Raw genomic sequence first — 16,097 nt, 5'->3', positions numbered from 1 at the left:
AACGCTTTAGAAACACACTGATCTTCTACAAAATGTCTCAAGGTGGAATGGCATTCTGGAAGTTTTGGAGGCAAAGCTATGTCTTAAGCCTTTTGGAAAAAAAACAAAAACAAAAACAAAAACATATCAGGCTTTAGCTAACAGCACTGGACAGCTGGTCTCCGCCAGTACCAAGGGAGAGTTCCCCTGTGAGCCCACTGATGTCCTCTGAGCCTCTGAGGCGCGTGACAGCACACAGTTGGTTGCCTTACTGCAGCACAAGGTGCTTCCCAGCTCATCACGCCTTCCTCTCCTGCTGCCGCTGTCTCTAGCGTGTGCAGTTTTGTCCAACTACGCAGCAAACCAAGTCAGCAACTCGTATTCTCAAGAAACAGCTCTGGCAACAAAAAGCCATTTCGCAGCTCCTGAATCAGTTTTGCAGTTCAGTTCACAGCACAAATGGTTGAATTAACACATGATGTAAGAAGGGAGCTTTTTCCCCATAAAGTTTTTCCCTTAATCTAATGGTATTTTAAACAGACACTGAACTACTGCTTCAACAGTCTACAGTATGGACTGCTGTCTTTAGAGGACGATTCAAGACAAGTTTTATTTTCCTTTTTTCTCCCTTTCTAATTAGGCACCAAGCTCAGACACTGAGCTTGCACCATTGCATCATTACTCATTGCTTTACGGTTCTTCAGTGTTAACAAGACATCTGTTTGCAAATAAGTATTTAGATATTCAATCTTACTTATTTGTGCATTTTTTTAACATCATCTATTTTACTTGCTTCTGTCAACCTGTCTCACCCTGGAGGATTACCCCTGTAAGCTGAGCTAGACAGAAGCTTCCTGCCTGTGCCTGCCACCCATTAACAACTTTTTACAAAAAGGTTTCTCTTTTGGAGCATTTTGAAGACAATTATTACAGTCATTTAACAAGTGTGCAATTATCTCAGGAAAGATTACATTCTTAAATTGTAACAATCATTACAACAGCAGGTATTGCTTTTTAAATAAGAAATGTACGCAAAGAATTGGACAGCCTAATTATTTGACAACTGAGGAAGGTTCAGAGAGACTTCAAAAAAAAGAACAAGCATTAGCAACAGCTAGCATGATTCAAAACTGAATGAGAAGAATGATTAAACATTTTAACTGGTGGAAATGTTAGCTACTGACAAACTCATAAAGCTTATAAAATGCTAAAGCAGATAGCCTGGTACATTTTTCCAGCAATTCTGTCCTTCCCTTGTTATGCAGCTGTATTTCCTAAAGAAAAGCAAGGCAAATGAAAAAATGGATGAAAGTTAAATATATCAACAAATATTCATCAGTAAATGTGTTACAAGCCAATTTCATACACACATACTTCCTTTCCCCCATCCTATGCAATTTCTCGTTTTAAAAAGAAATAGGGAGTATAAAATGCTTACCTAAAATTTGTATAAAAAATATAAAAAACAAAATTCTTTGTATACATCCAACTGTAAAGCTAGCAAAATATTGCTGTCTTGAGTGATGAAGACATCCATGACAAAAAGCCACAGATTGGTTTTGAAACACATATTAAATACAGTTAGAGTCTGAAAGAGTTTGCTCATTCCAGGAACTGTGCTACTCAGCTCCAAGATGATGCCCTACTCATCTCATTAACTCTATACACTTGACACAGCTTTGCCACTTTCCACTTTCACTTCCTCCCATTTGTGTGGGCCCTACTGAAAATAGAAAGCGAAAAAGCAGGGAAATACAGTGCAAAAAAGGTCAGCGGAGGGAGTACTTTGTTACTTGTACAGACATGATAAACCTGCTAGGTGCTGGGAGATGACAACTGAATTCTGCTGCCTCACAGTGGCAGACAATTCATTAAGCTGCTACAGCTACAAGGAAGGTGAAAATTGTTCCTCAAACACAGAAGTAAATCCAGAGCATGCAACTCCTAGAAATGTTTAAAAGGCAAGTTCAAACAGATTTCCATTTGTTAACGTGGTGACATCACCCATAAAATTAACCATAATTAAAAGGAACGAGTACAATATAAATACAATGGATATGCTTAACAGCATTTTAGAAGAAAATGAGGTTTTTAGGGCTCTCTTTGGGTGGGGGGAAGGAAGGGCTTTAAAAAAAAAAAAACACACAAAAAACCACACCAGTTGCAGATTACAAGCTAATGCCCCACCAAATACAAGTGCTTTCAATACACCAGATGTCTAGATTTCAGTTCTCAGATAATGCAAAACAGGGCAAATTTTGAGTCACAGATTTTATTATGCTTAGCCCCACTGAAAACTGTCATACACTGCTTCACAAACAACGTTAATAACAGGATCGTAATTTTACAACATGGTCTCGTAAGAACACTTAAGAGCAATAAGCTTACTATGCAGAAAAGCCGGTCTCTGCTACGAAGAATTTAAATACAGCCCCACCAGTTCAGGATTTGAAAATATTTCTCATTGTGGGCTCTCTTAAAAATAAACTACGTGGAATTTCAGAAACGCATTCTGAAAAATACTCTAGCCCTCATTTCTATACATCTTCCTTAAGTGCACGTTGCAATGAATTGGCTTGTTGGGCCAACCATAGCTACCCGAGACAACACATCACTGCTTCCTAGGCATGTCTTGCATTTGCGATCTGGTATATGAATAGAATGGCAATCAAGAGCAGAGCAAGAGGTTTTTGAGTGGGATAATCCCAGGGATACTTGCAAAGCCAAATTTAGAGCCGATACAAAAGGGAGGGAGCTGCTAACATGGGTGAAAGGCTGCGACCACGCAGGGTGTGCATCTCAGCCGCACCAAAGCCTGTGCCCTGTGCTCTGATCAGGTGAAACTTCCACCTCTGACAATACCCTCATGCATCAAGTTACACCATTCTGACGTATGGTCAATATTTCTTCCTAAGCTTTCAATAAGGACAAGATAAATTCTCTCCAAAAGCAGCGTCACCTGTCGCTCTGAAACAAGCGGTAGGAAAGCAAGCACTTGCCAGCAGAACAGCACTTTCAAGTTTCAAGTCAGTTTCAAAACAACAACAAAACAAAACAAATGCAAACGTCAGATGCAAGATAGTGGACTTCATGAATACACTGAATTATCAAGTTAGGTGCCAAACATTTAGTCACAAAAGGGGTAGAAAAAAGATTCAGCTGATACCAAGAGCTGAGATCAACACCTTGTCGTGTAGCGCTTCCAACCATTAATGAAGTATTATTTTCCAGGCCAATCTCCATTAAGCTTTGAGATATGTAGCCAGAGGAGCACCGGGGCCCCCAGCCTAAGGACGTGGACTTGAATCAGGTCCAGAGGAGGCCGTGAGGACGCTCAGAGGACTGGAGCCCTGCTCCTACAAGGAGGAGCTGAGGGAGCTGGGGCTGCTCAGCCTTGCGAAGGCAAGGCCCCGAGGTGACCTTACAGTGGCAACCTTCTCTCAGGCCACTACAAACCTCAGAATATCACCTCAACTTCCTTTTCTTCTAAGCGTACAGAACTGAACATGGATACCTACATTTGTCACCTTCTTTCACACTCATGAAAAGCAAAGAGAATATTTTCAAAACAGTTTTAAGAAGAGGCAAAAAGATCAGAAGCGTTTTATTAGTCGAGGGTGAGACTACACGGATCTCCAGTGTATTCCTTCACTTCATTTCGCTCCCATAATCAAACTATGATGAAAAATGCATGATGTAAAATTAAGAGGCACGATATATTTACAATTATAATCTAATTACAGCAAGCATAGAAAGTATAACAGCAGCATAAGACATTTTAGATTGTTTTTAATTGTGCACTATTACACTGAACTATTAATTTTTAAATTAATTTGTACTGAGAGAATAGCTTTACAAGTTACACTGCGATAAGCATGCTTCCTTTCAAACAACGGAGTAACAAGTATTTCATCTTGTCTCATTTTTAAGTGATCTTAGTGTAACTGCAGTTGGGGATGTTTGGTTGTCTAATGTTGGGTCCACTCCAATAGCCACAGATCATCAACTACTTCATAAAATTTAAAAATAGTTCTTTTTCAAAACCCCTCAATCGTTATCAAAGCAAAACTGCTGAAAACAACTAAATCCACTAGTAATTGTTTCCTCCAGTTGCCATACTATTACTAAGTCATATTACGCACGCTGCAGGCTCAGAGAGGCTTGCACACGGTTTGCTCCTATCATTCCCCCATCGATGGGCTCCTCGCAGCTGTATGACAGCTCCCACTGCACAACCAGTTCCTGGAGGAAACACTAAACATCTCTTCTGTTAGATAAACTTAAAGTCTGAAACCAATTTATACCATTTATTGCATACCCTAGAATCATAATAAAAAACAACCCAGCAGCTGATATGCCTACCTGGTTTCTGCCAGTGTTATTTCAAAGTTCCAGAAAGAAGTAAGAAGGATGAAACAAAGAGCTGAAATCCTGTGAAGATGCGTCCTTCTCCTGCTGCTACCAAAACCAAAGCAACCCTCCCAAACACTTGAACACTCTGCACAGGTCTCAGAACTTTCCCTCTGTTCCAGGCTACAAAACAAGGCACTGACGGTGATGTCAGTGGGGCTGATGCAGTCTTAAAAAGGTTCTGATGTACGCTACAGAAAAATTACAGCACCAGAAAACATCTTGAGACCTACTTTTCACTGCCTGGCTTATATGCCACATGCTCCTCACAAACTATCCCAACGCATGCATTTCTTGCCACTGCCACTTTTCCAGGAAGCCACATCCCGCCCGTACCGATGGGAGACCCGAGGGTGCAGCTAACAGCTCTGGCTTCTGCCCTGCAGCCCCATGGCAGGGAATTGGGCTCTGTTGCTCTAGCAGAACCCAGCAGTACCTCAGTGCCCTACCAGCAGCCCAGCTCCGTGCCCGTGTTAGGGGCTCATATCGGACAGAACCAACACAAGGAGCCACGTAGGCTGTGCCCTCCTCTACTCACTCCCTACCCCCAGAAAAAGAAAAAAAGAAAGTACATCAGCACCAACAGGTTGCACCTACCGCATCATTCGATCCATCGAGCTCATCTGAAGTACACTGCTGTATGCATACCCTACGGGCAACACGCCAGCACTACACCAACTGAAGCACCAAAAGTTTCGCTCATAGGAAATGAAAATCACATGCTCCATGCACATCAGCCCAGGTTGTAACGGAGGAGAGGTCATCTACTGAACCAGGCCCAGAGATTCAAGTGTGAAAGCCTCATCTCTCTGCCAATGCCACGAAGCAATGGCACATTTTACAATGCCTCCTTCATAGGACATGTGTCTTGCAAGCTAACTAAAGCAAGTCTCAGCCACTGAGTTCCTTTCCTTCCCAACAACTCTTCCAACAGGACACCAATCCATACTGTAAGGTACAGAGCGCATCCGTAAAGAGAACAGAGAAGTAACACAACAGTTGTAGCTTTTTAAGGCCACATGCACGTACGTATTTGATGTTAGTTGCCTCTATTTTGAAATGCACAGATGGAAAACCAGAAAACATTGGTATTTCCTCTCTCCTTTCCCAACTAGAAGCTAAATTCCTACTAGAATTTAAAACACCATTTAAAAATCTTCCCATTTTTACTGCTCAGATGCACACAGACTTGAACAGACATCCTCATGCTTTTGGAAGCCCCAGATTACCAGCAAGAGCGGCTGAATATGTAGATGCATCATACAGAAGCTGCAGCTCCTGCTGCCAAACCATTAGTAGGAGTTTCAGTCATTCCTGTCAAATCAAATTCGGGCCTGAAGCTACCAAGCAGTGCCAAAAGGCAACAGCACTCAGGAACTAACTTACAGCTAATGCAGCGATGGCACTCAAAGAAAGCCTTAACAATGGAAAGTCACTAAACCAGTCTCACAAACGGCAGCACCAGCTTAAATGACTTACAGATTTTAAATAGTTCTTTGTGTATTTGGTTACCACATCTCTATTATATTCAAGATACAATTTATTTTGAAATACATTTTTTTGTGTGCTGAAAATTCCTGCAATCTTGCACAATGAGTTTTCCAATAACTGTAATCAAAACAAATGATTTTGCTGGTTACAGAGTTGTGAACAGAGAACTTTTACGAGCTGCTTCAACAGGTATTTGTTGTTCTTGTTAGTTATTGAAAAGTTTAGCTACTCTCAGAAGAGAAAATACCAGTCTATACTTCAATTTATTACTGCTCACACACCTCCAACAAAAGACAAGGTGATACAGATGAAGATAGGGGTCAGTGTTGGGGGGGGGGCGGAGGGGGGAAAAAAAAGAACTTACTATCACAATCAGTTAAAACTACTTGAAAATTCACTAGGCTCACTAGAGAAAACATTAAAAATAAGTCTATAAAACCTTGCATTTCATATATTCATGTCACTGCAAGATTGGTTTTCTAAACTTTTCAATGTTCATACAATTTTTATCTTATAAGATAATATGAAAACCATTGTCTGCAAAGTTAATTTCTCTTGTATGCCATTAGAACAGTACAAGATAATTTGTGTGCTTTCATGTCCTCCATACCACGGGCTTTAATACATGTAGTAGATGCAGATGTTATGCAAGAACAACTGCACATTTTTTTCTTTTACCCAAAAGTAATGAAATAAATAGCTATAGCCGTTTCTATTATTGCTGATCATATAAAAACAAACAAAAAACCTGTATTTTTAGTTAATGACAATGAGCACAAAGTTACCAAGCAAAGGACAAAAGCCAATCAGCCACACCAGTACCTCTTATTAAAGCTCTTAAAAATGCACTGCTATGAGTACTTTAACAGACAATAAGCCACAAGATTTACATCTGAAGCATAAAACAACTGTTCTTCTCTGCTGTACTTAGGAAATACATGCAGTAGAAGGGCTGGCTCCATTTTCTCTGAAAAACTATCTCAGGTCATATAAATCTGGTTTTCTACAATGCTAAGAAAACAGGAGAAGAGAAAGCAGGCTTGCATCGACAGTTTTTTCATAAACCACGAGTTACGCAGACTTCTTGAGGACCAATTACCAACAAAAGCTCAGTATCTCCAGTCACCCTGCTTTGGCACAAGTACCAATACCAGAGCAGCCAAACCAGGCAGCTCAAAACCCCATCCCCTAAACCCCCACATACCTGTCCTTGTAAGGTTATACGACTTCTCTCTTGCAGATGCTGACTGGAAACTGCAGAATGCCAGGGATGAATCTGACTTTGCGACTGTGCCCGACCAATATCAGACGCCTGTGTTACTTGATGGGGGCTTATATGGTGTTCTAGGTCATGCTCTAAAACATGGCTTGTGCTATCCTGAACAAACGCAGAGTCATCAAACTGTGGCAGAAGGTCTTCCTGAAGGAGGTCATCTGGGTCAAGTCCTGTAAACGGTTCGTTTGGAGCATCAACTTGATGAAGTAAGTTCTCATCCAGAGACGTAAAACCATTGCTCTCAATAGGGTCTGTGAAATGGCTTATCTGAGAAGCAGAACCAGCAGAAGCTGGAAAATTAATATTCACAGGAGAAAGTTTTGAACTACTAAAGTTGCCCTGAGGATGCGCAGAATGCAACATTTGAAAACTACTTGAATTCAAAGGTGTATTAGGATTCAACATGTGCTCCGTTGTTTCTTGCTTGGTCCCTGTTTGAGATGTAAAGGCATCGCTTCCAGTGAAGTCAGAGATGGGGTGTGTCTGCTGGCTACTAGAAAGAGCTGTTGTAGACTGAAGAAGGCTGGTAGGAGAAATGTGGTTATTAGAGTACGAATAAGGAGATGAAAATTGTTGGCTATTATTGACAGAACACGGAGTAATAGTTGGGGACTGTCCATCAAAAGTTCCTTCTTGATTCCCACAAAAATGTATTGAAGCACTTGCAGTCTGAGAAAACTGTTGAACAGACAGAGGCTGCTGTGAAGTTGAAGGATTAGAAACTGGAGGTGGGTGGTTAACATTGACTCTGTGAGAAGTAGATACATTAACTTCCAGGAAGTCTTTTGGCTGACTCAGAGCATCTTGCCCCGTGTTGTTCCTGCTTTGTTGAGATCGTAGTGAGGCACACTGATGCTGCGGTTCATTAGCCTGAAATAAGGCAAAGTCATGGTGTGCTACAAAGCTTTTGTTTTGCTGCATAGACTGAGAATGTCCTTGGTGAAAGGGGGACCCATTTTGATTCGAAACAGTCGTGGCAGTTTGGTGACCCCACATAGGACTACCATCAGCCACATCTGGAAACATCCCATTAGACTGGGTTTGTGGATGAATTGGTGAACAGTTGAATTGAGAGTGTGGCGATAAGACGTTGTCTGCTGAGCTATTGAAAGACGTACTTACTTGGTGAAGTTTCAAAGAATCAAACTGATTCAGCGGCTCAAACTCACTTATCTTTTGTTGATTCTGAGCATCTTGCACATGGTTCAAGGAGTCTATGTGCAAAGGTTCAAATTCTGCACCTAAATTCAATTCATCAACAAGTGAAACAGGTCCAGGTTGAACAAAGGCATCATCTGACAAACCTTCTAAGGTCTCGCTAAAAAGATTGGCATCATCAAAAAAATCCATCATAGGATCAGTCATCTTGGTAGGTCTGTACTGCTAACTTCTCTCAACTCCAAAAGGAGTCAGTTTTGGCTCTCTGCAGTGAACAGAAACAGATTACATCCAGTGGTCACCACCTTATCCAAGGCATGCCAGCATCCATTAGTGCTTCTGATGAAATGTTCGTCTTAAAGTGTTAAAGCATCCTATGGGAGAGGAAAAAAAGAGAAGCATAATTACACACAATTGCTTTGTATTTCAAGTCATTCCTCATACCTCCTTCCCCTTCCCGATATTGCTATGGATTTTTGACATTTCATTCATAATTTTAATAGTTTAGGTAAAGCACAAATCACTTAAGAGTTATTTTTTGCTTTTAGCAAATGTCCTCTACAGCTCTTATAGTTTAAGCCTTATGCATCTGACTTTTTAAATACATGGGTTTCTAATTGTTTCCCGTTTGCTGTTATCTAAGCACAAATTCAGATTCTCCTATGCCACTTTCATTAAAGCTACCAAATTGTAACACTCGTGTTTCTCAGTAGTCCAGAAGTAAAATAAATTTGCTTATGATCATATTCAACAGAATGACAACTTCCCCCATTCCAAACACCATCAGACAGATAAGCCAACACTAGGATCCATGCGGATGACGTATTTTACAACACTTTTTGTTTTAATCAAGGCAGTAGTGTTTCCCAATAGAAAGTGACCTAGTAAGGCAACTATCTATATTTGATGGAATTTCAACGTATCATCTAGTAAGGATTTTAACTATAATTATTTTTCTGCACTTTTATTAAAAGATCCATGTTCAGGTACTTCCACCTCTGAACTATTTCACTATTCTAGCTAGGTAATTCAACTAGGCTACGCCAAGATGAATTAGATGAGCTCCTATATCCCCTAGTCAGTAAAAGATATAGAATAAAACAGACCTACTGAACACACACATTTTTCAGAAAAGTACCAAAAAAGATGAGGAAAGATCTCTATCTGCATTTCTCCAAACCAACACCTCCGAAAACCTGCATTGTTTTCAAGCATTTGTAGCATTTCTAATAGAATCATCTCTCATCTTAGGATATTTCAACTCAAAAGATAAGTTGGGGGACAAAGCTATTTTAACTAAGAAAATAAAACCAAGTAAGATTAGTTACAGGGAAAGAATATTGTAGCCACAGAATAATCTAATTTAATAGATGCCCACCTGTGGAAAAATAGATGGTAATTAAAGTAGCCATGTGTAAAATGTCAAGTTCCAGGTTATCGAGGACTCAACTGTTAAAAACTCAGCTTTGAAGCCTGTAACAATATAAATTTACATACTGGGACTGAGCATAACCATCTCACCAGACTGACGTAGCTCCTTGGTTATGCCCAGATAGACTCTGTTTCACTGTGACTCATAAGAAAGGCTATTCAGTTTGTACTAACAACTTGAGGGGAAAAAAAAAATTTCTTCTGTCTTTAGTGATACCGATACAACCAGATGTACAATAGTTTTATGTGGGGTAAGTGATGTACAGTTCAGCAACTCCACAGTAAATATTATACACACTCTTGAGTTTAATTATACAATGGCCTAGAAGTATCAAACAGGAGTAACAATGGCCATGTATTGAAAAAGCACGTACCAGACAATCTCTCCATGTTTTATTGCTGAATAACTTAAAAAAAATAAATAAATAGCAAATATCATTACAGTCATGGCACTGTAACTCTGAGCTTGCCTCATGGCAATTTTCTTCTTCGCTCAAAAGACAAGAAATGCTTCCCATCCCTCCCTGTTCTTCCAACTTCCTTACAAGACAATGAAAAAAAGTAAGAAATAAAGAGACTACAAAACTTTTCTAATATAAACAGCCCTTTTAAGATGCAAAGGGTTTATAAAACAAAAAGTCTTCGTATATGTAAAAAGAAAAGGTAACCTGAAGATGTCAGCATCAAGCATCCAAACAAGATGGACTTCCAAATGAGAAATCTGAAGGCTAGACACACGAGAAACTTCTCCAGGCTACGCAGATGCACATAAATACATCATGACAAAAGTTGTTATGTAGACAAGAAATGATCAAGTGGGAAAAAATAAAAATAAACACTTTATTTTCAAAAGAACACCACTGCAGATAGCCTGAACACAACTCTGTTGCAAAGACACCTTGTCTTTTGACCAGAGAAGTACTTTTACACTTAGCTTTTTAATTCACTGTCCATAAAATGCATCGTGTTTCTTCAGCCCAAAGAAAAGCATACCTGGGAACTTCAGCAATACCTGATTGGGATAAACTAGCCCTTACACTCAGTCATCTTCCAGACTTACTTAGTGACTATGCTTCTTGTGTCTCTGCTGTACTTATATATGAAAACGTTAAATGCTCAGCTTGCAAATCATGAAGGGACATGAAGGCAAACCGCAGCACACTTCTGATTTAAACTGGCACATAAGCATGATTTTCCGTCCCTACCTTGAAAAAAATTTCTACCTTCTCACGTCCAACTTAATGAAATATTAAGATTCTCACACGGAAACTTTCACATGCTGTAAGTGCTTCTCTTCCCCTATTTTGCTCCCCCTTACCCAGAAAATGATAGCAGCTACAGTTAGGTTTTAGCACACTTTCATCCAGCCTTTTCTTTTCCCCAACAACTCTATTGTATGAAGTTGAATTTTGGACATTCTTTTACCTCTGGCTGGCAGAAGAACATTTTAGGAAATACGTGTTTTTAAGACTTTCATCTATTGTACTTGACAACCAAAGGTTTAACAATGCAAGTGCAAGTGCAAGTGCAGACAGTATTTTATGAGTATTTTTCCAAAACCCTTCTCACTCAAGACAAGTTCCTCTTGCAGTCACATTCTAATCAGAATGGGGAAACCAGTTTTGAATCCCTACTCAATGAAGCAAACTACAGTAACAAGAGGCAGAATGTAAAAAACAAATAAAAAATACAACCAAGCAAACAAATCCCACCCAAAATCCCAACACTGTTTTGTTAAAACTATTTACTTCCCATCAAGCAAACACTGTTACGGTTAATAATTCTATTTTACAGCAATCCAGTTTGATTTCTCTTCATAAATAAAATTCAACATCCACGTGCCCCTTATACCCCGAATTTGTGATAATCACACTTGCTATAGAAACTAAGATAACTGTAATACTTTGTATTTCTCAATTCACCATTATTTTATACTGATTTAACATTAATCTCAACCCAGCTTAAAGTCATTAAGATCCTTCTACAACAGCAAAGTCTAAGACCTACTTGGAGAAATTCTAGAAAATAAAAAGGGCACCACACCAGAGGTACAACCTGACAAAGCAATCAGAAGACCACAGTCTCTTTACTTGAGTTTAAGAAATTACTGCCCCCCTATGAGCTGGAATTGCTTCAACAGCATTTACCAAGTATAGGACATTAGGTATACTTGTAATTTTCCACAGTGTTGCACTTTTTTTTTTTTTTTAATATAGTTTAACCCAGAGACATCCAACAGTATTTCTTACTAGCATTTAGTTTCTTTCTTTCTAACCTCTCAATTTTGTATCAAGCTGATTTATGCAAGAAAACGGAACAAGAGCTAAGAAAAAACATCAAATGTGTTCTTCAGACATGCTGAAACACATTTCAAGGTTTGTCATCCTTGTATATTCTAAAGCATTTCTCGTTTAAACATTAAATTTCTCCAACTGCTAACTCTACAATTTTACCTCATACAAAGCACAGCATGCAAGTATCAAGTTATTCTGCAAACATACCTGAATTAAAACAAAAACATCTTCCAGCTTCTATTTTTATCACTTCACTACTCATTAAACAGAACACTTATAATTTATTAGTTCTTAGCATAAGCTTTATAGTAGAGATCTAAACCAAAGTTTTAAAACAGAAGAAATGGTATTAAAATGGATCTTACAAGTCCAAGTGAATGAAAATATACTCACTTCTGCATAGCTCATGTTTTTCATTTAAAAGTACACAACTTGGTAACCTAGATGTTTGTAAAAACATCTTTTCTATTACAAACAATATAAATCAATTAACTACTCCTGTTCCTTTTAATTTGCAAAATCAGCTCATTTACTTTTTCTGTAATTCTAACTTCTTTAAACTTTACATCTTTCTCAAGTTTTATTTATATCCAAAACCACTTAGAAATGAAGCTGGGTACACTCAGCCCTATTTGATCCTTTTCATTAAAAAGTCCGTGTGCAACAAGACAGAATCGATACCCGAGCAGAGGTTAGGAAACGGAGGTTTCAAGTGAAAAAGGTTAATGCAACTTCTTGCAAAGGGAAAAAAAAAAAAAAAAAAAACTTTCTCCATTCTGGCTGTCCATCAGAGTTTAGTAACAACCTTTTTTTGCTCTAGTCAGAGAGAAAGGCCAAGAAGAAATAAAGACAGCCTGAAAGTCTCAAAGAGATGAATTTCTTTTAGAGTAGATTAGTGTGTGGAAGGTAACAGTTGCAAAAAGACAAGCTATAGCTATAGGAACAAGTGAGAGCAGAAATGAAGGCAATGGTAGAAGATACAATAAGCAGACAAAAAGTACAGCAAAATGTATTTTATCACATATATCAAAAAAAGAATGAACTTGTAAGAAAAAGACAATTTTTCCTTGCAAGAAGAGAAGTAGTAGTCAATGAAGAGTAGCAGTAAAATGGAAAATAAAACCTGATTATTTCATTAATTGCATTGTTGATTACTAACGATGAAGTGACAACTGCAAACTAGCTGCTTTAGTTATGAGCACGCCAAACAGGTAAAGATTCAGACATTACTAATGACATCTCCTCTTTCATCCTTTGAGGGACTGAGTATCGCAGCTTCACATGACAGATGTATGACAGCATCACAGATAATAGGAAGCAGGTGACTTTGATGGACATTTTTTATGTGAGAAGCTGAAATAATGGCTATCCAGACACAGAATAAAAGCTGCTTCAGAAATAAGTTGGGGACAAGTTAGTAGAAGAGATTAGAACTGAAGTCATCGAAGCATAACAGAACAGAAATCCAGATTACATATAAAGGAAATAGAAGAGGTAAACACAGATGGCCATAACTAGGGAGGAGTTTTACATTATATGCATGGACAGGTTGGCTTTTTGTTGTTGTTTTGTTTTATTTGTTTTAAAGCAAGACAACAAAGCATAACAGACTTGCTTCCAAACAAGATCTGTGAAAGACTGAAAAATAGTTTTGTTTGCTAAATTTTATGTAGTATACAACAGCATGACAGGCAGGTGGATTTGTATCATTTGCCCATCTAATAGATGAAACACTATGTCAAAAGAGGTATACTGTGGTAGAAAAAATACTGAAAAATCTGATCACTTCTGCATGATATTCAGAAGTGATAGAGCTCTTCCCTCCCCCAATATTAAAAATAAATTACATTTACACTATCGTTATTTATCTGATTTAATTATAACCAAAGCTTTGGCTGAGTTCAAAAAGCTGCAGTAAATTAAATACAGAAGTAATTTCCCAGTGATGCTCAATATAAATGATAGTATATTATAGATTTTAAGATCAATGTGCATGTTAAATTTAAAATGCACAAAGGAACAGAACAATTCGCTCAAATTCAAGAAATACAGAGCATAGAAAAAGAATATTTAGACATTTAGTAGAAATGAACTGTTTTAGTCTCTAACAGAAAGAGAGAAGCAAGTCTTTGAATAAGAATGCTACGGTACCTATAGCAAATATGGATCAAAGAGGTGAGTTTTCTCTTTCTTGTATCACTAAAATCAGTAAAAAGTTTGCTTGGGTAGTCTGTTTCATTGAACAGAGAATAAACATCCACATTTTAATTTATACAATGCATATTATATTAGTATGTTGTGTATTATATCTATACATGCACGTGTATGTATATATATATAAATATGCATTTTTAATTTTAAAATTGCCTTTCATATATATGCATTTCTAACTATTTTGGAATAATAAGCTGTACCTTAAATAAAGTCACACCCTCAACATGATACTTTTGTTTAGAACTCTATTCTACTAAAGAGTTCAGAGACATTATATTAAATACTCAAAAGATAAGTCCTTCATATTTTGATTTGAAGGTCAGAAAAAGATTTGAAACTGCTTTAAATTCTCAGGGGATTCCTGTCCACGGCTACGGCTCCAACTCTGAGTAAGAGCATACAACCAGAGCACACTGACTGGGGTGTACTTGCCATATGGATACAGGGTGGTCTGGTTGCATATCTGCACTTATTTTGCTTACACCAAATACTTCATATCACTAACTGCTCCCCCTTGTACCCTTCACAAATGCAATAACTGCCATCTAACACCTCTCCTCCTTTCCCCTAAGCAGGTAGCCTCTGGGAAATAAATATTGAAGGTTTACAGGAAAAAATAAATGACAAATGACAATTACACACTTTCAAAGTTTTTATATAAAAAGTTCAAGCGAACCAACGTGACAAAGGACATCTCACATGGAAATGAAACATCTTTCAATGCAATTAATGCCAAATTTCTACCATTAGCAAAGAGATTGGCAGGCTCTACGTATGGGACAGATCCTTCATGGAGAACAGCTTTGCTTAAGCTCAGAGCAAAACCACACCAAAGAGAAAGTGTATCACAAAATTTTTATATATAAAATTCCATGACTTCATGCAATGATATCACCAATGTTTGTGGTACTTCATGTACTTCTTCAAGGATCCATTAATTTATAACTCAAGTTTAATTTATAACATTAATTTATAACTCAAGTTTATTTTATAGTCTCAAAATGATATTTCAACAAGCAGTGCCTAATATATGAAGGGAACACATTATACCAAATTCTGCAACATATGAAGTTATCTTAGCTGTTTTATTTAGAGACCTACAAAAATTAAAATATTAGTAACATTTAGAAAAACTCCCATTCTCTAGTTGGATTTTTGCAAGCTTTTTGTTTCTACTTTTTTGAAGTAGGAGTAACACCCCAAAATTTCTTCAGATGAGATACAGCTTTTACTGCTTAAAAACTGTTTTTGTTTTTTTAATTACATACAATTCACATCTATTTTTGTTTGTTGTTTTCTTTTCTTTCTAGAGCTCCAAATTCAAAAGATGCATGGTAAATGTCTAATGAAAGCCAGTAGAACTGTTGTATATATCCAAAAAGGAATCAAAACTCACTGACCAATTTGTAATTATTTAGAATTATTGTTCACCTATATACAAAAACTCTGTCCCACTATCTAACCAAAAGTTAATGTAATATGAAAGTCAGACCACTGATATTTAGGTATTAGAACTCCTAAGTTGCATGAATAGCTTGGGTCAAAATTAAGAGCCCATACATGCACCTAAGGAGCTCTATACTGAGTAACTGATGAACCCGTAAAACACCAGTTGCTAAAATCTTAGAAATTAACAATATACCACAACATACTACATAAAAGCATGCAAGTTAAGATGAAACTCCTTACCCATGAATACAGAACACATCTCTTTAACGAAGAATTGAGTTCAGAGATGCTCTTTATGGCCAGATGAGCACCTCATCATTAGAGACCTGAAAATGAAACATATTAAACAAGTCACACAAAACCAATTTTAAGATTATACTTGAAATAACAGTATA

General features: G+C 37.8%; 1 protein-coding gene across 5 annotated transcripts in view; it reads right to left on the bottom strand.

Annotated features, from left to right (window-relative positions):
• CHD9 (chromodomain helicase DNA binding protein 9) overlaps positions 1–16,097 on the bottom strand; it is a 93,536-nt gene that overhangs the window by 68,988 nt on the left and 8,451 nt on the right. For all 5 annotated transcript variants that reach the window (XR_014318333.1, XM_082769927.1, XM_082769929.1 and 2 more), the window contains exons 3-4: positions 15,943–16,028; positions 7,085–8,688 (exon numbers count right to left, since the gene is read on the bottom strand). Coding sequence is in view for 4 of the 5 variants with exons in the window: in XM_082769927.1 (XP_082626053.1) it covers positions 7,085–8,521 (1,437 nt within the window). In the remaining variant the exon portion in view is untranslated. The remainder of the gene's footprint in view (positions 1–7,084; positions 8,689–15,942; positions 16,029–16,097) is intronic.

Source organism: Aythya marila, assembly GCF_965140915.1.
Source record: "Aythya marila genome assembly, chromosome: 12".
Classification (NCBI taxonomy): Eukaryota; Metazoa; Chordata; class Aves; order Anseriformes; family Anatidae; genus Aythya; species Aythya marila.
Note: the sequence above shows the minus strand (reverse complement) of the source record. Positions and strands in the feature narration are given on the sequence as shown.